Source organism: Cololabis saira, chromosome 8, assembly GCF_033807715.1.
Source record: "Cololabis saira isolate AMF1-May2022 chromosome 8, fColSai1.1, whole genome shotgun sequence".
Taxonomy (NCBI): domain Eukaryota; kingdom Metazoa; phylum Chordata; class Actinopteri; order Beloniformes; family Belonidae; genus Cololabis; species Cololabis saira.
In genome coordinates, this window is record NC_084594.1 from 44,855,755 (window position 1) to 44,878,550 (window position 22,796).

General features: G+C 46.7%; 1 protein-coding gene across 1 annotated transcript in view; it reads left to right on the forward strand.

Moving 5' to 3' along the window:
* The window catches only part of cdh4 (cadherin 4, type 1, R-cadherin (retinal)), a 366,103-nt gene that overhangs the window by 293,124 nt on the left and 50,183 nt on the right, over positions 1–22,796 (forward strand). The window contains exon 8 of the mRNA XM_061728090.1: positions 13,268–13,440. Within this exon, the coding sequence (XP_061584074.1) occupies positions 13,268–13,440 (173 nt within the window). The remainder of the gene's footprint in view (positions 1–13,267; positions 13,441–22,796) is intronic.

Consider the following 22,796-nt stretch of genomic DNA (forward strand, 5'->3'; position numbering starts at 1 on the left):
GGAGACGAGGCTGACGTTGTGAGGTGTTTGTGCTGCAGCACCCCGGCTGGGTGCATCATTATCAGAATCTGCAGAGCATGGAGAGACGCAGACCTTCCCTCGAGTCAGTCGGCAGAGCTGTGGTCAGTGCGAGGCCAGAGACGAGAGCAGAATGTTCAAGTAGTGCTCGTGTCTCAACAGGAGGAACTCTTGTTCTAACAATCAGACCCCGAGGACCCGTGTTTGTTTTCACGGCAATCAGACATTGTTGTGCTGCAAAGTTTAATCTTGGGGGATTTTGTAAACAATATAGGAAAAAGCACGCTCGCCGGGGCATGTGCGTGTGCGTGCGTGTGTTTTCTCCTCACTGCAGCGTGGGTTTAGACATAGAGCTTCTAGGTAGCCACGGCACCCAGAACATCTAAAGCAGGGGTCTTCAACCGGGGGTCCGTGACCCCCTAGGGGGGCCGTGGAGGTACTGCAGGGGGTCCTGCAACTTCAAAAGAAATAAAGGCAATTTTAACCATATATATATATATATATATATGATTGAGAAAACTCCATTAACAGGTGATAATAATCTACTTTTGACAGTAACTATTTAGTCTACAACACTACATACCGTATTTTCGCAACCATTCGGCGCGCCGTGTGGAAAGGCGCACCCTCAGTTTTGTGAGTCATTTTTGGATTTAAAACACACATACGGCGACCAAAAAGGCGCCGTATGTGTATGTGTGCAAAACTTAGTTGGATTGTACTTTATTTAAGTTATTACATTAATCAAACCCATTGAAATCTCCATCCTCCGTTTCTGCATTCATCCGAGCCTGATCGAGACCGGGAGAACTGATCAGCTGCGACAGGCAGAGCCCGCAGCTCTCTGGCCGCGCTGCAGCCGAGTCATTTTCCGTGCCGTGCGGCCCCTCGGAAATGATGCCGGCTTTTGCACAAGCCGGAACAACAGTCCAACCCAGCAGACACGTCAGCCCACCCATCTACAATTCTTCAACAGTACGACGGAGCCCGCGGTCCTCGTCGGTCCTCGTCGGTCCTCGTCGGTCCTCGACGCGACGGCGGTTCCTCCCGCCTTCCGACCCGCCTCAGCTCCCCCGGGAGCCGCGTCTCCTTCTCGGTAGCAAGGCCAAGTCGCCCCGTCTGCCCCAGGAGCCCCGCCACGGAGCCGCCGCCGGGCAATCACGGGCAATTCACGGGCCCCCCTTTCCCCCTTAACTTCTCATTGTGGCCTCAATTACATCTGCCTTACAATGGTTTGCTTTCCTTATGGTTCCGCGTTAAATCGACGCAGCCCTATGCCGTAGGGTACGGCGTACAGTGCGCGTCGCCGCGTACCCTACGGCGTAGGCTCTGCGTCGGTGTAACGCAGAAACATAAATCAGCCTTTACAATAATACAACGCATTGCGTCATTGGGTGCGCGGTACATTGTACCATTGTTAATAAGACGTTTATATGGGCCTAATGGTCGCAAAAATACGGTAAATGATTCCCATGACGTGAGTCATGTGACTAATGTCAACTTTAGAGCGGAAAATCGAGCTAGCTAGCTGTTTAAGAGAAGAAAATTTGTTGCGAAATTGACTTGGCTATTTCATATTTAACGCTAGTTAGACCTGAAGGATAAATTTGCGACAATATCGAAGCCTAAAGCTGGAGATTGTAACGTTCCAGCTCGGCGTAACGTTACTCCTTCCACGTCTGACGAGGCCAAAGTTTCATCAACCGTAAACACGTGTAGCTAATAACCCAGTCAGGAATTGGTTAATAAGGTGATATAAGCAGAATAAAACACATTCAAAAGTTATTATAAGCCAGGCTTAAAAGTTGACACATTAAAAAGAAGGGAAAAAATAAGAATTCCAAGCGGGACCTGCTCTGTTTTTCTCTCATCTAAGGATCCCTGGGATAAAAAAGGTTGAAGACCCCTGGTTTAAATGTTTCCCTCTTTGTTTTTCAATCAGAGGCTTTCTGTCGGTGTAAAATGGGAGCAGAGAACGACAAGTGTTTGAATTCAGTTTTGTGCCAAGCGGTATGAAATCTGTCATTTTAATTAAGGAGAAAAGCATCGCGCCCGTGTACAGAGTAATTGTTCTGCCCTTCACTGAGCAGTCGTTGCAGAGTGAGATTTGTTTGTGAAGCGCACTTTGTTAAGTGTTGTGGGTGCGACGTTGACGTGTGAAGCAGTTTGTTGTGGAGTTCATTCCATTTGTCTCTCTTTTACTCGGTCGTCGGTCCCTGAACTGCTGCATTTTAATTAGCAAAATAGACTTTGTGTTTGCCTAATTGTCTGTTTAGTCAAAGAAAACAAGAATGATTGTGATTCATCTCCAGCAGTGTCTCAAAAAGACAAACTTTTATACTTTTCTGGACCCATTTAAGCCTTTAAATAAATCTTCTGCCAGCTAAATAATGGACTCAGTATTAATGGAGTTAGTTTAGACCTCTAGTTAAAGGGGACCTATTATGAAAACCAGGTTTTTTCTTGCTTTAACATATATAAAGTGGTCTCCCCTCAGCCTGCCAACTCAGAGAAGGAGGAAATCAACCAGATTCTGCAGTGTCTGTACAGCCGCCCGGATGATCCGTCCAGTGTGATGTGGATCTACGAGCCAATAAGATTCTGCTCCTGTTGTTACGTAACGACAGGAGCGATGCGTGAAACCACGCCCACAACTAACTCCGCCGGCCGGAGCTTCCACCATTTTTCCGTAGCGGTGTATCGCGTCATTCAGGCAGCCAATCAGCACAGAGCCTCATTATCATAGCCCCGCCCACTCAGAATCCTGCATAGATAATGAGGTTAGAGAATGGGAAGATAAAGACATGGATCAGAGGCTGAATTTCTAATTTATTTAGCAAAAACAATCAAAAGCTTGTTTTTAAGACATTCAAGTCCTGTTTAAAATAGGTAATAGATGCCATAATAGGTCCCCTTTAAGTTCTGTAGCTGTGCTGCAGTTGGAGTTTATACCCAACGGCCCCCATGCCACCCGTCCGGGCCCAAATGGAAAATAAGCACCCAATTAATCTTAATTTTGACTTTGGCTAATTGTATTTTAATGTACTTTTTAATTGTTTTTCAAACAAGAGGATCTCTACTATTTTGGGCAAAAACAAACACAAAATCCAAAAATGATAAAAAAAAAACTACCCTGAGGAGGTAGAGGGAGTGTGCAGCCATCAGGAGCAGGGGCAGGACTGGGGGGGGGGCGGTACCACCCCGGCCCGGGGCTCAATGGGGCCCCTGAGGCAGCAGGCCCTGCCGCCCCGTGGCACTACTTGGTTCATATAAGGTATAAAGCATTGTATAATATGTTGTGCTGAGATTTTCACACTCACAGTTAACATTAAAACAAAAATTGCAAGTGAATCTCCAAATGTATTTTGGGTAAAATCGTTCATCATCAACAGCCGTTTATCAACGTCAAACGTCATCATGGATCACTTGTCAACAGAGCGCCTAATCATGAGTAGGAGTTATTGAATGTTAACTGTGAGTGTGAAAATCTCAGCACAACATATTATACAACCTAATATGAACCAAGCGGTGCCACAAAAAAAAAAACTTACGGATGGGGCCTGCTGCCTCAGGGGCCCCATTGGGCCCCGGGCCGGGGGAGTACCGCCCCCCCAGCCCCCCCTGAAGCCCCGCCCCTGGCCCCATGAGGAAGATCCTGGGCTTTATTGTGCATCCTGCATTTGTACGTGGCATCAAAGATTCTAAAACCTCTCTGGTCCCACCCCAGATGAGGCTCTCCCTTTCCAGCCGGGCAACAAGTGGAGCGCTGACAGCCTCGGCCGTGCAGCTGCATGCTGCCAGATGCTGCCAGATGCTGCCAGATGTTGCCAGATGCTGCCAGACAGAGTCAACGTCCAGCGTGTCTCCCAACACTGGCAGCAGAGTTAAACCCTGATCAAACATGTAACTTTCATTTATGCTATCAAATGATTATTCACAACCAAGAAGCTGCAAACATGTTGAAAGATTTTGTATCAGGTTTAGCGTAATGAGGAGTTTAGCAACATCTTGTGTTGTGGCTGTCTGTAAGTATGACAGCAGGCCAGAAAAACACGGGCGTGACAGTCTTTGGAATTTGCTTGCTTTCAATTTTAATTCAATTCAATTTTATTTATATAGCGTCTAATACAACAAAAGTTGTCTCTAGGATCTTTCCAGAGACCCAGAACATGAACATAAACCCCCGAGCAATTATTACCTAAACAATGGCAGGTAAAAACTCCCATAGTGGGAGAAAAGCCTTAATCCAAACAGTGGCAAGAAAAACTCCCCTTTAGGAGGGAAGAAACCTGGACCAGGACCTGGATCATAAGGGGGGACCCTCCTGCCGAGGGCCAGACTGGGGGTCAGGGACGTCAACAGCACAGCAGGCAGGTGGAAGCAGCAGCGGGATGACCGGGGGTGGGGACCACAGGCAGGTGGAAGCAGCAACGTGATGACCGGGGGTGAGGACCGCAGGCAGGTGGAAGCAGCAACGGGATGACCGGGGGTGGGGACCGCAGGCAGGTGAAAGCAGCAACGTGATGACCGGGGGTGAGGACCGCAGGCAGGTGGAAGCAGCAACGGGATGACCGGGGGTGGGGACCGCAGGCAGGTGAAAGCAGCAGCGGGATGACCGGGGGTGAGGACAGCAGGCAGGTGGAAGCAGCAGCGGGATGACCGGGGGTGAGGACCGCAGGCAGGTGGAAGCAGCAACGGGATGACCGGGGGTGAGGACCGCAGGCAGGTGGAAGCAGCAACGGGATGACCGGGGGTGGGGACCGCAGGCAGGTGAAAGCAGCAGCGGGATGACCGGGGGTGAGGACAGCAGGCAGGTGGAAGCAGCAGCGGGATGACCGGGGGTGAGGACCGCAGGCAGGTGGAAGCAGCAACGGGATGACCGGTGGTGGGGACCGCAAGCAGGTGGAAGCAGCAACGGGATGACCAGGGGTGAGGACCGCAAGCAGGTGGAAGCAGCAACGGGATGACCGGGGGTGGGGACCGCAGGCAGGTGGAAGCAGCAACGGGGTGACCGGGGGTGGGGACCGCAGGCAGGTGAAAGCAGCAGCGGGATGACCGGGGGTGAGGACCGCAGGCAGGTGGAAGCAGCAAAGGGATGACCGGGGGTGGGGACCGCAGGCAGGTGAAAGCAGCAACGGGATGACCGGGGGTGAGGACCGCAGGCAGGTGAAAGCAGCAACGGGATGACCGGGTGTGGGGACCGCAGGCCAGCACGCAGCTCCCGAAGGTTGAGAAGGGGCAGGGCCAGGGAGAGGAGTCTTGACGGACAAATCTCTCCCCCGCCTGACCGGGCCGTTACCCTGCCTCTCTCACTTCTGTACAAACACAATGATCCAACCATGATTTTTAGTTTTTATTTTGCATCAACTTCAGCTTCATCTGTTACCGTTCATTGGTCTTTGCTCTTTAGACCTGCAACATATTCCAAAAAAGTTTGTTCAACAAAACCTTGGAGCTCTTTCGGCAGGGAAAGAGAAAAACACTATTCCAAACAAAGCTGTCTGTTGGGATGAATCGGTATCAAGTCTGAATTTATGTGAAATTTATGTATGAATTTATGTAAAAAACTGTTGTCCTCAAAGAACGATGGGGAAGGAAAGTGTATTCCTCCGTGCAACATTTCAACTCTTCAAAATGTTGTAACTTCATCTAAGGACTGGGTCAAAACTGTCCAGAGGTTTGGTGATGTCAAGAAGTCATCCCTGACTTTCCAGCATTTTTCCCTGGACTGATCACCTGTAGCCGCCCCTGCCTGTCCCCGACCTGTTCTCTTGTCTCCGTCCTGGTAAACACCTCAACCTTCTGTCTTCGTCCTGGTAAACACCTCAACCTTCTGTCCCCGACCTGGTAATCACCTCCGCCTTCTGTCTCTGTCCTGGAAATCACCTCAGCCTTCTCTGCCCGACCATGAGTTCTGCCTGAGCGTCTCTGGTTTCTGTTTGCCTGCTCCCTGGGCTGCCTGGTGATTCCTCTGACTGACCAGTGTTTCCGTTCCTGTGTTCCAGCTTCCAGATCTACTCTCACACCAGCTGTTTCTGGTATTGGCTCTCCTGCCACTCTGAGCCTTACCACGATCCTGAGAACCCAGTTTTACTGAACACTCCGTGCCATCGTGCTGCGGTTTGGTCCGCCACACACCCTTCAGTACCAGCAACAACTACAGAAGACATCTTTATAGAAAGAATGAAACCAATTCACTTTGAAAATGTATTTGCAAGAAGAGTGGTAAAATAAAAGTAATGAAAGCATCTGCTAAATGACAGAAATAGTAGTAGTAACTGACAACTGACGCGCTGCGTACGGTACGCGTCGCCGCGTAACCTACGCCCTAGGATCTGCGTCGATTTAACGCGGAACCATAAATCAGCTCCCGAGCCGGCGGCTCTAGATAACCCCCGAAAACATCGTAGCAAATTTCTTAACAGACGTTATTTGGATAAACTGAGCCCAGGTTAAACGGTTACTTTTACGCCTGAAAATAATATTAAAACTTAATAAAGTGGCATATTAACAGCGCTACAGCGGAAATTAAAACTTGCTTTTAGCTGCAAAATATAACCTTGTTTGTACAAATAGACAATATAACACAGTAATTAAGGCAATTATTCATTATTAAGCAATGATTCTCCAACTGAAAGGCATGATGATTTATTCTGTAATTAGTCCACAAATGCCTTCTTTAGTTACAGATGGTTGTATTTTTTTAGATAAAAAATGTAATAATAAATTCTTGAGAACTAATTTTACTTTGGTGTGTTTCTCTTCACCTTTGAAGAGGAAACATATGTTTCAACGTTATACTACTAGTTTTTTATTTAAGATGAGAACAAGTTACCTCTCCTTTCCACTTCCACCTAAGGCTAAAGAAGTTCATTTTAAAATAATGAATGAGGTTTATCTATGTAAGGATTTTTTTACATAAAAGTTTAATTTAGATTTGAATAATTGTAACGCAGACATCGAAACCTTAGAGCATCTTTTTTTCTCTTGTAGCCTAACTAGGACCTTTTGGGAAGCTTTCCAATACTGGATAACCTAGAATGATCAAACCATTCCCATTGTTAAATTTAAAAGCATTAAAGTTGGTTTACAAGTACTCACTCACTCACTCATCACTCAATGTGGTTTACAAGTAGAGGACAAAAAAATAGATTTTGGGATTAATAATTTAATTATATTGGCTAAATTTGTTATGCATAAATTTCGCTTTTTGAAAATTAATCCAATCTTTATTGCATATTTAAACGAAATAATTCAGTACAAAAAATATTTAAAATCTTGTATGAGCTCTCGGCTTCCTGACGTATGTGCAAACGTAACTATACGCAGTCGCTTACGAACCCGAACGTGACCACGCAGTGACGTAGCAGCAAAATTTAGGGGTAATGCTGAAAAGTAGGGGTAGGGGGAGTATTGGGACAGGGCCCTGGGAAGATTACAAGGGCCCTAACATTTGTGGCTTGATTTTTAGGGCTAGTGGTAGAAAGTAGGGGGTGTATTGGGATTGGCCCAAAGTCTTCATCACTTGGTTGTCAATCCCAGAATGCTTCTTAAGTGCGGCGAGTAAGACGGTAACATTACAAATCGGTAAAAGTTAGTTGTTTTTTTAATTTGTTGCAAACCTAAAATGTAAAAATGAATATACATATATACGTATAAACACATGAAATGAAGCTGACAAGAAAAAAACACAAACCATTAAGTCATAATCATACTGTGTGCAGAGAAATAAAAGTTCCTGTTTTTATTTAAATGTTCTATATTTTCCCAGCTTTTCTCTGGAGGTGTCAAAGTGTTCCCATCTCTGTGCCTTAATAAGAGAACCATCATTTGCTCCACTAGTATGCAGATGCAGCAGCGACAGCAGTCGGGGGGGGGGGGGGGGGGGGTTGAGGTCCTCTCAGGACCAGACTTATATCTGGGTCGGCCTCACATCCTGCACCTCGTTTCTCCACAACACCTCAGCTACGCTTCTGCTTTCTCTTTATTTGCTGATTTGTGATGTCGGAAAAAGTGAAAACAGCAACAAAACTACGACGTATCCACGAACAACCCCCCTGCCCCCCCCCCCCCCCCCCCCCCCCCCCCACACACACACACACCCGTATCTTCTCCTGACCCCCTTTACGCGTCAAACCCCAGCAGAGTCGCTTTCAGCATCTAAAGACCAGGATATCAAAGGTTCTCTGAGGCATTACAGCTCATTCTCATATCTAGCCATTTAAGAACGCCATCAAAGAGGGACGCTCACAGGGAGTCGCCCTTATCAGCGCGGCCAGATGTTAGACGGGGAGAGATGCCTTCCAACCTGTAGGAGGGTCCAGTTTGAAACTGCATTTGTTCAGTAAACGTGTGGCTAATAAACATAAATCTTGCTCCACACTGAAAGCAGCAAATCAGTTCCAGTTGTTGTCTATGACGAATACATTTAATTTGATGATAACCATAGTTTCAGAACAGGATTATTCTGAGGTTTAAAAAGGAGACAAGTGATGGGGATGGTGCAGCTTCTCCAGAGAGGAGAGGTGAAGTCTGAACATCTAGGGGGTGTTTGGTGGGGTGGGGGCTCCCTGCCTCCATCCTCCCGAGAGTCGCAGCGGGATGGAGGTAACTCAGATGTGGAAAATCAGTGACATATCAGGTTTTTCAGGCCTTTCTCGTGTGCTGATTGCAGACTGGCATCCTGCAGTAGGGTCTCTCCACACTTCACATATCAGTCATGGTTTTTGTTTAATTTATTTCATTGCCACCTCAGTTTAAAAGGTTGTTCTCTGTGTGCATTTTTGTTCTTAAAAACAAGTGATTTTACAACCTTACAACCAACTTTACAACCTTAGCCCAAATCGAATGCCTTCTGTCAAAAACAAATGTGTAAAACGCTCTCCCCCCATCCGTCGACCCTCAGCCGTCGACAAGCGCAAGCGATAATATTGACATGGAAGGAGTATCAGACCACTGCAAATCTACCAAGACCTGGCCGTCCCTCTACACTTTCAGCTCATACAAGGAGAAGACTAATCAGAGATGCAGCCAAGAGGCCCATGATCACTCTGGATGAACGTCAGAGGTCAGGGGTCAGGGGTCACCTACAGCTGAGGTGGGAGACTCTGTCCATACGACAACAATCAGTCGTATACTGCACAATTCTGGCCTTTATGGAAGAGTGGCAAGAAGAAAGCCATTTCTTAAAGATATCCATACAAAGTGTTTAAAGTTTGCCACAAGCCACCTGAGAGACATACTAAACATGTGAAAGAAGGTGCTCTGGTCAGATGAGACCAAAGTCAAACTTTTTGGCAACAATGCAAGACGTTATGTTTGGCGTAAAAGCAACCCAGCTCATCACCCTCAACACCATCCAACAACAACCACCATCCCCACTGTCAAACATGGTGGTGGCAGCATCATGGTTTGGGCCTGCTTTTCTTCAGCAGGGACAGGGAAGATGGATGGAGCCAAATACAGGACCATTCTGGAAGAAAACCTGATGGAGTCTGCAAAAGACCTGAGACTGGGACGGAGATTTGTCTTCCAACAAGACAATGATCCAAAACATAAAGCAAAATCTACAATGGAATGGTTCACAAAAACATATCCAGGTGTTAGAATGGCCAAGTCAAAGTCCAGACCTGATTCCAATCAAGAATTTGTGGAAAGAACTGAAAACTGCTGTTCACAAATGCTCTCCATCCAACCTCACTGAGCTCCAGCTGTTTTGCAAGGAGGAATGGGTAAAAAATTCAGTCTCTCGATGAGCAAAACTGATAGAGACAAACCCCAAGAGACTTACAGCTGTAATCGTAGCAAAAGGTGGGGCTACAAAGTATTACAGTTTTTCACAATTGTTTAAACACATTTATTGGAACATCAGACACAATGTGCACAACCTGAAACTCATGTTTCAGGTGGCTGAACCAATCCTGCTGAACTCCAAGCACATTTACTGCTCTAGACTCAAATTCTCATTCCATACCACACATTTTTCACAACACTACACACAATTCCCAATATCCTGCACACTCTTCCTGAATTCCCTTTCTTGCTGTTCACACAGAACACACAGTCAATCACATTTCTAAACTCCAAAGGCTGTTGTGCAATATGCAATCAGCAATTTACCATTGAATTCATATTCATTGATGAAGCGGGGTTCAAGCTTATAAAAAGAAGGCGCCGAGGGAGGAATATCATCGCCCAGCGTGCCATCACAGAGGTCCCTGGCCAACGTGGAGGGAACATAACAATGTGTGCTGCCATCAATCACCACGGCGTCCTCCATCACCATGCCACCCTTGGCCCTTACAACCCTGCACTTCTTCTAGCATTCAATGACAATGTCAGTTTCCACCGGGCTGCTCTGGTCCGTGACTGGTTCAGGGTCCATCCAGAAGTTGAAGTCCTATATCTCCCTCCATACTCTCCCTTCCTCAACCCAATTGGGGAGTTTTTCTCTGCCTGGAGATGGAAGGTATACGAGAGAAACCCTCAGACACGGATCCCACTGCTACAGGCCATGGAGGACGCATGTGGCGATGTCACTGCTGAGGCCTGTCAAGGCTTCATTCGGCATTGTAGGAGATTCTTCCCCCGCTGCTTGGCCAGGGAGAACATCGCCTGCGACGTGGATGAGGTCCTGTGGCCAGCCAGAGATGAAAGGCAGGATGCAGCCTAATACTTTTGTTCTGTTTCTATTTTCTGTCAAGTTTTCATCCACAGCTTGCTGTGATGTCCAGTGGACTGCACATTTTGAGTCCAAATACTGTACTGTAAAAATATGATTTGCTGTTACAGTAAAGAATTGTGTGTTGTTTTCTATTTGAATAGCCTATACATAAGAATACTATATGGTGATATATTACATCCAACAGCTGAAAGTGTAACACTGAGGCATTCATAGAGTGTTTTCCATTCATACTATAGTGTCTTCCATTCTGCACATCAGTGTTCAGTGGGTGCTTAGAAATGTCTACTCAAATGATGTATGTGTTTGGCATTTGAGAAGGAAATACCATTTAGTGAAGAGTTAACACTGTTTTGAGGGTAGAGTGCGCTTTTGCAAGAGAAGTGTAGGATTTAGCATTTTGTGTGTGAGTTTTGTCATTTTTGCTTAGAGTTTTGAGAAAGTGAGGTAGTCTATCAGGAAATGTGTTTAAACAATTGTGAAAAACTGTAACTTAAGGGGGCTGAATAATTTTGCACGCCCAATTTTTCAGTTTTTTATTTTTTTTTAAAGTTTGAAATATCCAATAAATTTCGTTCCACTTCATGATTGTGTCCCACTTTTTGTTGATTCTTCATAAAAAATTTAAATTTTATATCTTTATGTTTGAAGCCTGAAATGTGGCAAAAGGTCACAAAGTTCAAGGGGGCCAAATACTTTCTCAAGGCACTGTATATGCCCCAGCCACCAAATGTTCCGGTCCAGCGTTTTTGGCGGAAAATAAATCAGGATTTGGAGTTCGAGTTCAAATTAAGCAGGTTCAGTAGAGCCCTTACAGACATTGCATGTCCTCGTAGGGCCTGAAAACCACCCTTTTATCCTTCACGTTGAAGTGAAAGGTACTGTAGCTGCCCCAACATGAGCACGTCGTGTTCTGCTCCCCCTCAAATACAGGCCTGAAAAGGTTGATTATATATTGACACCGCACTGTGCGCTGTAATTGTTTTCTTTTTTCCTGTCTTTTATTGGACTCTTTTGCTTGCTGGTCAGAGCGACAAATCCCACTTTGAAACTTAATGAAGTTTGAAATAGAATTTGAGGCTACAATTATCCCGTCCGTGCAGCCTGTCACAGGAAGGATGGTGCCATCGAAACTCAATTATAGGAATGGAGACACCTGTAACTGCTCGGGCCTGGAAGGGACCACTCAATCTTCAATGGATCCAAAGGTCCCAGAGCTTCTGCAGAGACATTTCCAATTTGAAAGGCTTTGAAGCAAAACTTGAATTACATGTTCCAGCGTGATTACTGGCTGTTTGATGTGATTGTCCCGGCTCAGCATGGCACCAGCCACCACAACCATGCCAACAGATGTAAGAGTGATTAAATGATTGTGCATTAGTTGCTGAGTTACTGGATTTGAGAAATTGGTATCAAAATTGCAACATGGGGGCATGAATAGCAAAGGCACCCCGGCTTGCCTCCTCTCTGTTGTCCTTTTTTTCTGCATGAGCTCCTACGTCTCAGTCCTCCTTCATTTAACGTCTTCCTTCGTACCGTCTCCTCATTCAAGCCAGTTTGTCTTTCAGCCATCCCTTTTCTCCACTGTCTCCCTGCTGAAAGCTGACATCCTTTTTTTTTTTCCTCTCTCTCGGTCTCGGCAGCGGCAGCAGCCTGTAAATGGCTGCCTGATGGAAAGTGACATTTTCACAGAACACAGAGAGAGAGGCGAGGTGATCGCTCCTCTTTCCAGCACAAAGTGCTCCTAATTGCCTGGCCGCGTTTGTGAGCCCAGCTGACAAACTCGTGCAAATCAGTAATTCTGCACAGGGGCGCCCCCCCCCCTCCCCCACTACATCTGAGATTACACAAACAAGCACATGCATGCAAATGCATAGCTGTGGCTGGAAATAAAAGGTGACATGCTTAGATTCCATCCCCACGCACACACTTGGAAACACTCCCTCCATCTCACTGCCTCGGTGCTGTCTCCCTTAAATGACAGTGTTTATCTGTGATTCTAAGACAAATGGGGAGCGTATCAAACCATTAAGAGCAACCACGGTGCCACTGAAAGCTGAAATAATGGATGGGGGAAATGGCAGGAAATTCTGCACTGCTCATTACTGAGTGGCCTCTGCAGAGGTGGAAACTTTGTCTGGCATCACTTTGGAAATATACAAAAGAAAACAATCTGCTCAGCTTAAAATAGGAGCTTATTTAACAGACTTTGTGTGTTTCTATTCGGCTCGGTGATAGCTCTCACTCTAACGGTTGTTTGTCAGAAAAGAAAATGTCACAGCAATTTGGAAAGTTTGATTGACTTGTTTCAAGTTTGCAAATTGGTTTGTTCTCTTGTGAGTCATCCGAGTGATATTTCCAACAAATTCATTAACAGCAATGAGCTAACAAAGTCCTCCATTCCACTGTGTGTATGGGTTTAAAGGATATCAAGCAGCCTTTTCTTTGGATTATAAAGAAAATGGTTTGTTGGTTTTTCCTCCCTGCGCGACCTCTTCACTGGTATTTTCAATTACTCTGCCGTAGCTTCCTCTTGGTGTTCAAGGCCGGCTGTCTCTCTCTCCTCAGGCTCGTCTGTGATGCAGGTTACAGCCGCCGACTCGGATGACTCCACTACAGCTAACGGCATGGTGCGTTATCGCATCCTCTCGCAGACGCCCCACAGTCCCATACCCAACATGTTCACCATCAACAGCGAGACTGGCGATATAGTAACCGTGGCAGCCGGTCTGGACAGAGAGGTCAGTGTCCGTTGTTTATTCTGTCTTTCTCACCATTTTATCACTATGTGGAGCTTATTTGTGCTCATCCAGCGCTGAGATGAAACTTACAAAGGTGCGGTGTTGTTTCAAATACTTGCTGTCTACTTTTCTTTTTGTTAAAATACAATATTCTGATATAATACTTGGAAACACGCCTACTACTTTTATTGCAAGCTGCTAGTTTTCCTGCTTTGCTCCAGTTCACAACAAAAGTCACTTCAGAGTCACTTCACTTACCAGAGAAAGCAAACAAATACACTCCGATTATAATGGAGTTATAAGCTATTCTCCAGTTCTAGTCCAGTTCATTCCAATTCAGTACATTGTAATTAGGGCCCGAGCACCTTCAGTGCGAAGGCCCTATTGTATCTGTAGGAATTTTTTTTCTTTCTTTCTTTTTTCTTCTGACGAAAGGAGGGCCTTTTTGCCCCCCTAAACGTGCCCAAAAAGTCACCAAATTTTGCATGCAAGTCAGGCCTGGCGAAAAATTTGATATTTAATGGTTTGCATTAATGGGCGTGGCAAAATGGCTCAACAGCACCCCCTTGAAAACTTTGTGCCTCAAGCCCCAGAATGCGGTATGTTGTACACGCACGAAAATCGGTACACACCTGTATCATGGCGCAACTGAAAGAAAAGTCTCTTGGCGTCATGCCCGAAACCGAACAGGAAGTCGGCCATTTTGAATTAGTTGTGTCATTTTGGCAAAATTTATGCCATTCCTTCGAAAGTTAATTCAGCCCGAACCGTAACGTGCACCCAAGTGTGTTATACATCAAAATGTGCGTCTCCATCCTGCGACTACACGCATTACTTTTCTCTTTCAAAAGCGTTACCGTGGCGACGCTAGACGCCAAAAAGCGCGGCCACCCTTCATCTGGTTGGTTCAGACAGAAAAAATTTTGCGCCTCAAGCCCCATAATACGGTTTGACGTACATGAACGAAAATTGGTACATTCCTGTATCATGTCGCAACTAAAAGAAAAGTCTTTTGGCGCCATGGCCGAAACCGAACAGGAAGTCGACCATTTTGAACATTCTGAATTAATTGCGTAATTTTGGAGCAATATATGCCATTCCTTCGAGAGTTAATTCAGCCCGAACCGTATTGTGAACCCAGATGTGTTATACATCAAAATGTGCGTCTCCATCCTGCGACTACACGCATTACTTTTCTCTTTCAAAAGTGTTCCCGTGGCGACGCTAGACGCCAACAAGCGGACCCCCCCTTCATCTGATTGGTCCATATTTGATGGTTCCCCAAAAGGCACCAAATTTGGCATGCAAGCCAGGCCTGGCGATAAATTTGATCTTTCATGGTTTGCATTAATGGGCGTGGCAAAATGGTTCAACAGCGCCCCCTTGAAAACTTTGTGCCTCAAGCCCCACAATATGGTTTGACGTACATGCACGAAAATCGCTACACACCTGTATCATGTCACAACTAAAAGAAAAGTCTCTTGGCGCCATGGCCGAAACCGAACAGGAAGTCGGCCATTTTGAATAAATTGTGTCATTTTGGCGAAATTTATGCCATTCCTTCGGCAGTTAATTCAGCCCGAACCGTAACGTGCACCCAGGTGTGTTATACATCAAAATGTGCGTCTACATCCTGCGACACCACGCATTACTTTTCTCTTTCAAAAGTGTTACCGTGGCGACGCTAGACGCCAAAAGGCGTGCCCCCCCTTCATGTGATTGGTCCATATTTGATAGTTCTCCAAAAGTCACCAAATTTTGCATGCAAGCCAGACTTGGTGATAAATTTGATATTTCATGGTTTGCATTAATGGGCGTGGCCTAACGGCTCAACAGCGCCCCCTAGAATACTTTTATCTGCCATAACTTTTGAATGGTTTGACATAGGAAGTCGTGGGTGGTGTCATGGGACTCTGTAATGAGTCCTTAAGCTTTGTTAGCCTTAATTAGCCTCGCCCCTTCTTCTGATTGGTTGTCCCGATTTCCTGCTATAACATTGGAATGGTTTGACATAGAGAGTCGTGGGTGGTGTCATTAGATTCTGCACGGAGTCCTTGACCTTCATTGGCCAGAATTAGCCCCGCCTCTTCTTCTGATTGGTTGTCCCTTTTTTCTGCTATAACTTTTGAATGGTTTGACATAGGAAGTTGTGGGTGGTGTCATTTCTGATATGCTTATGGGGGGCGGTGGCCGTGAGTGCGAGGGCCCGTTCATCGCTGCTTGCAGCTTTAATTGTATTTAAATCACTGCATTGGTAAAAACCTACAGAATGGCTTTAATCTTCTGCTTGATTTCTTTCTGTCTCCTGAGTATGCACAATGCGACATTTAAGGAGAATAGATCATTCCACTGTTGCTCGTGAACAGTGGCCATCTGCCGTGACCAGTCGGTACCAGCCGTGACCAGCCGTGACCAGTGGTGACCAGTCGTGACCAGTCGTGACCAGTCGTGACCATCCGTGACCAGTCATTACCAGTCATTATTACCAGTCGTCACCAGTCGTGACCAGTCGTGACCAGTCGTGACCTGTCGTTACCAGTCGTGACCTGTCGTTACCAGTCATTTCCAGCTGTAACCAACGACCAGCCGTGACCATCCGTGACCAGTTGTTACTAGTCGTGACCATCTGTGACCATCAGTGACCAGTGGTGACCAGTCGTTACCAGTCGTGACCAGTCGTGAGCAGTCGGGACCGGTCGTGACCAGTCATTACCAGTTGTGACCATCTGTGACCATCTGTGACCAGCGGTGACCAGTCGTGACCAGTCGTTACCAGTCGTGACCATTTGTGACCAGCGGTGACCAGTCGTGACCAGTTGTTACTAGTCGTGACCAGACTCGTTACCAGTTGTGACCATCTGTGACCATCCGTGACCAGTGGTGACCAGTCGTTACCAGTCGTGACCAGCCGTGAGCAGTCGGGACCGGTCGTGACCAGTCATTACCAGTTGTGAACATCCGTGACCAGTCGTTACCAGTCGTGACCATCCGTGACCAGTCGTGACCAGCGCGGACCAGCCATTACCATCCGTGACCAGTCGTGACCATCCGTGACCAGCGGTGACCAGTCGTGACCATCCGTGACCAGCGGTGACCAGTCGTGACCATCCGTGACCAGTCGTGACCAGCGCGGACCAGCCATTACCAGTCGTGACCAGTCGTTACCAGTCGTGACCATCCGTGACCAGTCGTGACCAGTCGTGACCAGTCGTGACCAGTCGTGACCAGTCGTGACCAGTCGTGACCATCCGTGACCAGCGGTGACCAGTCGTGACCATCCGTGACCAGTCGTGACCAGTCGTGACCAGTCGTGACCATCCGTGACCAGCGGTGACCAGTCGTTACCAGCCGTGACCAGTCGTGACCAGTCATGACCAGCCAGGACCAGCCGTTACCAGTCGTGACCATCCGTGATCAGCGGTGACCCACTGTGACCAGCTCTGACCAGTCGTGACAGGTCGTGACCGGTCGTTCCTAGTCATGACCAATGACCAGCCATGACCAGCCGTGAACAGTCGTTACCAGTTGTGAATGGCCGTGACCGGCCGTGACCGGCCGTGACCGGCCGTGACCGGCCGTGACCGGCCGTGACCGGTCGTGACAGGTCGTGACAGGTCGTGACCGGTCGTGACCGGTCGTTCCCAGCCGTGACCGGCCGTCACCAATCGTGACCAGTCATTACTAGTCGTGACCAACGGCCAGTCGTGACCGGCCATGACCGACTGTGACCAGCCTTGGCCAGCCTTGGCTGGCCCTGACCAGTTGTGACCAGTCGTTACCAGTCGTCATCAGCCATGACCAGTCGTTACCAGTCGTCACCAGTCGTGACCAGTCGTCACCAGCCATGACCGGTCGTGACCAGTCGTGACCAGCCATGACCGGTCGTGACCAGTCGTGACCGGTCCTGACCGGTCGTGACAGGTCGTGACCGGTCGTGACAGGTCGTGACCGGTCGTGACAGGTCGTGACTGGTCGTGACTGGTCGTGACCAGTCCTGACCGGTCGTGACAGGTCGTGACCGGTCGTGACAGGTCGTGACCGGTCGTGACAGGTCGTGACAGGTCGTGACTGGTCGTGACAGGTCGTGACCGGCTGTGACCGGTCATGGGCTGAGATGCCAGAAAACACAAGAAATGAGTCATACAAAAAAGGGGAAACACCAAGTTTATAACAGCAGTGCAGGCACACAATGTCCATACGTGGAGAGTAAAGAGAGCAGAGTCAGGAAATTACTCTAAAAATGGGAGTCTCGGCTTATAAAAGCATACCTTCAGGGATGGATGAGGGTCACCTGAGGCAGCTCTAACTATCAGCTTTATTGAAGTGGAAAATGTGAATCTTAATCTTAAAGTAAGAGAGGCAACCTGCAAGTTCAGTCCAGCTTTAGTGACCAAACCCGCTTTTCAGAGGAGATGCGCATGTATGGTTGCTGCTTTTCCTGCTCACCTGCCGCCCCTTGGGTCCCAGCTGTTTTGCATAAAAATGAGATGGTTAATGAGCAGAAAAAAAATTGCTGGTCCATCTCTGCCGCCGTTACCATCTGAACTGCTGTCCCACAGCCCAACACACCCCACCACCACAGTGTCCAACACGCTTGCACGAGTACGGCTTACAAACCTCAAAGTATGATTAGCAGCGATCCTTTAAAACATGACGATGCTTAGCCACAGCAGAGCGTTGAGTGGGTTGTGATCACATGGTGTGGTAATGTAGTACAAACAATTACACAGCTCATCAGAGCACTCATACAGAACTGTGATAAACGTGACGCATGGTTTGACATGTGCACTTTCACATCGTTCAGGACTTGTTGAGCAGCTCCTCGTCCAAACTGTCCTCTGAGAGCAGTTGGGTTCAGGTGACAGGAGCAGGATACAGAAGAGGTCGGAGGTTCTGAAATATCCCGTTTGGCATACATGGGTCTGAAAGTTGACTGCAGTTAATAATCAATGTGATTGAAAGGTCTGAACGGTTGCTGTTTCCTCCTCCTGCTGTGCTGCTAGCGTGTTAGATAAACTGCTTTTGTATCTGAAAGCAGTGTCTTGGATTAATTTCTTAAATTTGACAAACATAACAAACATCTTTCATGACAAAAAAAATAACTCCAAGGTTTGCAAGATCTGCACAAAAACGACAGCGTTAAAAACTGTAACCCTCTTTTCATGTAGAAAGAAATTAAGAAAATTCACTCGTTAGCCACCCTCTTTTCCTCACATCGTTCTCTGTTAATAAGAGTAATAAAATCTCATTTTAAAGCACATCTCAGGGAATGACAGAGCAGTGATAATAGCCACGTGGGTCCAGCACCTCTCTGCCGGCGAGAGCATGTGATGGTTCTTTTCTTTGGCTTCTTTTGTCTCGCCCATGACTTGTGTGCCTGTAGCTTGCTGTAGCTGTTTGCCAACCCACACAGCAACGACACCAAAGCACACGTCTTCCTTTCTTGCATCTTGCATCCTTCCTGCTAATGAGCGAGGTTACCTAGGGTCAGCTCTGGTTTATCCCAGGCTGCGCCCCGTGACCGTGGGCAGCAGCGCTCTTCCTGCAGCCTCTCTCTCTCACACAGATAAACACAGCTCTCTATATCTACCCGTAGTGCCAGATATTGGGGAAAGCACACCTGGGAAAACCAGGAACCGTTCACATTCATGTGCCGTCATTATGAGGATATTCTCATCCTCATAACTCCGCTGGCTGACTTTACTGCAGACATAAATGCACCACTGAGTGTGTCTCATAATGTTTATATTCTGAGAGGTCCCAGTGGTCCTGCTCGACACTAAACCTGGCCAGGCAATGCGTTGGAAATTTAAAGAGGATTTTACCAACAATGAAGGGAATGTATTTAGAGTATAATGACTATCAAGAGCTAAGAAGCAACAATACCTTGGTGCTCCTTCCCCATCCAGATTTCATATAAAGCTAGCATGATAAAAAGTGCGTGACAGCTAAGCACATTTGTGGTATGATGGAAGTGACCGCAGTGAATGTGTGCCAGGGCTGCGTCCCTGTTCCCAGCGTGGCCGAGGCAGCAGCAGAAGCAGCTGATGAGAGTGAGGAATAGCTCATTAATCTTGACGCATCAAGCCAAAAATCAGTCCCACCTGCCGAGCGTCCCGCTAAAACTGGGACACACCTGGGAGTTCACCAACCTGCTGTCAAGGTCATGGACACAGACAGGCGCAACGCAGGCACACATTCTTCTAACACGCTAAAGCTAATTCAGAGCGAGGACGACCGGATAAGATCCGAGGTGTCACTCTGGCTGTCTCCAGCCGGGGTTTGTGCACGAACATCCACGCTCACCGTATCGACAGGGAAGAAAAACCTTGTGCAGCACATATGTGCATACTACATCTCCTTCTCTCACTCTTTAGCTAATCCTCCTCCACCGTGCCGGCGTCTGATTAGAATATTCATGGCCTAATTAAGGGGTGAAGCAGGCTCTCTTGTGTTGCGGAGAGCACGGGTTACACGGAGGTTAGCCCGGTATCACTTACCTCTGACACTACTGAATACCAATTATTCTCCGTACTGCCCAACGTGGCCCGTCTACCCCTGACCTCACATGCTTCCGCATACTCCTGCCTAGAGGCTAACACGCTAACTGGCAAAGTCATGTTCATTACTTCCTAAACTTTAAAGCAGAGCATTAACATTTCTATGTGTGTGTGTGTGTTTTATTCTGTTTCCGTGTTTCAGAGGCCAGAGGGCTGCATTTGAATGAGTATCGGTATTGCTGCAAGGCTTGGGCTTGTGATGGTTTGTACCCACTGTTATGCTAACTGTATTAAAACAGCTTCGTTGTCAGTCTGCTACAGAAGAGACATGCTTCCATTGAAGCAGAGCTGTGATGCAGCAGGTAGCAGAGTGCAACATGTCAGAGGGGCCACAGCTGGCGTGGACACTCTCCCGCCGCGCCTCGTCTCCGTGCCAGGAGTCCCATTGGCAGGCAGAGCTGTTGTCTTTCATTCCACAGGCTCTCACGTGAGCCTGGGTTGGAGCTGCCCGGTGTGGCGGTGGTTGGTGTTGCGCAGGACCAAGCTGCCCCCGCTAGACTGATGCCAGCTCTGCAGTAGACTGTCTCGCCTCCGATTAGGACATCGTCTCAGCAGCCTCAGGACATGTGCACTCGCAGTCTGGCTCTATTAGGATGCGTAGAACTCGACTGGGGATACAGGCTGAGAATCTGCACTCTAAGTGGGCCTGGAGCTTTTCTGTTATGGTAATTTGCAGTCTTCTACTGGAGCTCCATGAGGCCAGGCAGCTAAAGCGGCTCAGGGTTGTGTCAGGGTTAGGACTGCTTCTATGGCATTTATGACAGAAAAAAAAAAGTGTTTATGTCCAAATTATCTGCCACAGCATGGTATAGAGGGAATGCACATGACGTCACAGATGCGAATTCACGGCGGGTTACGCCCACTGAGTGGCAGAAAGACTGAGTGTCAGAAAGACTGAGTGTCAGAAAGACTGAGTGTCAGAAAGACTGAGTGTCAGAAAGACTGAGTGTCAGAAAGACTGAGTGTCAGAAAAACTGAGTGGCAGCGTAAACTTTCAGTTTGAGCAACTGGAAAACATCTAAATTGGGAAAGAGCTGTTGTGCGATCGACTGTACTCATAGATTTAGCAAGAAATCTGAGTTATCGTTTTACAGACTGCTGAAAAATAAGCTTAAGAGAGACAAATGGATCGCTGCAATTCACAGAAACAACTGGATTCCAGACACCGAAACGTGGATTTGTGGTCCCCATTTTGTATCAGGTAATGTTGGAGTTTTGGGTAGCTAACGTTAAACGGTCAAATCATAAAGTTCGGTGTCCTCATCACTTTAATTTCTACAACAACAGACTTTTGTATGCCTTCAAGCTTTTCTTCGTGTATTTTCCCGGCGTAGAAATTAAGTACATATAAATATCAGGAACCTCAATTTGTGGCCAAATATGAATGTCCATGGACAGCTGGTTCTTGGGGTAACTGTACCTAATATTAATGTCCATGGACCACTGGTTCTTGGGGTAACTGTACCAAATATTAATGTCCATGGACCACTGGTTCTTGGGGTAACTGTACGGGTCACTGTCAAGTCCAACTGCCTTTAATTTAAGCCCATAATTGGCTGTTATCCCGTCTTCTCCACAGTTTCCCCTAGTAGTTGCAGCCATTTTTGCCACTCAGTGCGAGTAAGGGGGCGTAGTCCAGTGGAAAAGTGACGTCCATGCATACCCTCTATTATTGTCTTCAGTTTTATCCTTCTAGTAAAAATCTATTTTTGTCATTTCAGATTTTTATGCTTTATTTGTACCAGTTAATTTTTATATGGATTAATATAACTGGTTTACGGTATAATTTATGTAATGTGCCCATTATGGATCTATCACAGAGACTAACTTTATACTAGATTAACAATGTAAGAGGTTTACGAGAATTTTAACGTAATTATTGGCAACTCTGGAAGCTTAAAGTCAACTTTTAAAGTTGCCTTTTTGTTGATGATAAACAAGCAAGCCTTGGTTAGAAATAGGATGGCATATATTCAAAAACAAAAGCAGCTGTCAAGAAAAATAGGGAACTGGGATAGAAATGGAGATACTCTTTTAGATAATAGCTTTTCTGCCAATGTTACACGATGCAAATGTGATTCGGTCTTGGCAACAAAAGACATGAAAGGTGAGCCATCATTGTGAAGAGCGTATGGACACGGATGCAGCCTCACATGTGAAGGAGATTTGTTGTTAAATAAAAGAAAAACCACTGAATAAAAGTAGGAAATGGACAGTTAGGAAGTGCAAAGAAAACAGGTACAACAGAACAGGAAAATGTGATTGTACCAGCAGACTGGTGGTGCATATGCTGTGGGAAGAGATTTCAATTGCACGCATCCATGTGTCCATTACTCTTAACTGAAACTGTGTTCTGCTACAACGTCAGGAAGCAGAATTCAAAAGGAATAAAGATAAAATGTAAAACCTGGAACAACGAAGATGAACATACACATCAAAACAAAGCCCATAGACTACAACTAAAAGGTTTCTCAGGCACTGCAAAGCCAGGTGGACGGCAAACAAGAATTGTTTAGTCTCCTGCTCGGTCCCTCGCTTCCGGTCCATATTCCTTACCTGAGTCTCTTTGGTGTTTTTTGTCATCATATCAACTGCAGCTCTGTGAGTTAGTTTATCATTGTAAAGCTCTGCCACAGCGCCATAAAGCGGTACACAGTTGTCGTAAGGGATCGTAAGGGACCGGAATGATGACTTGATGGCTGATTGTTAGTATCAATAGTAAGGATGCAATACTGCAACAGCCAGAGGATACTTCTAAAAAGTCATTTAATATTCTTTTTAATGATATTCAATCAC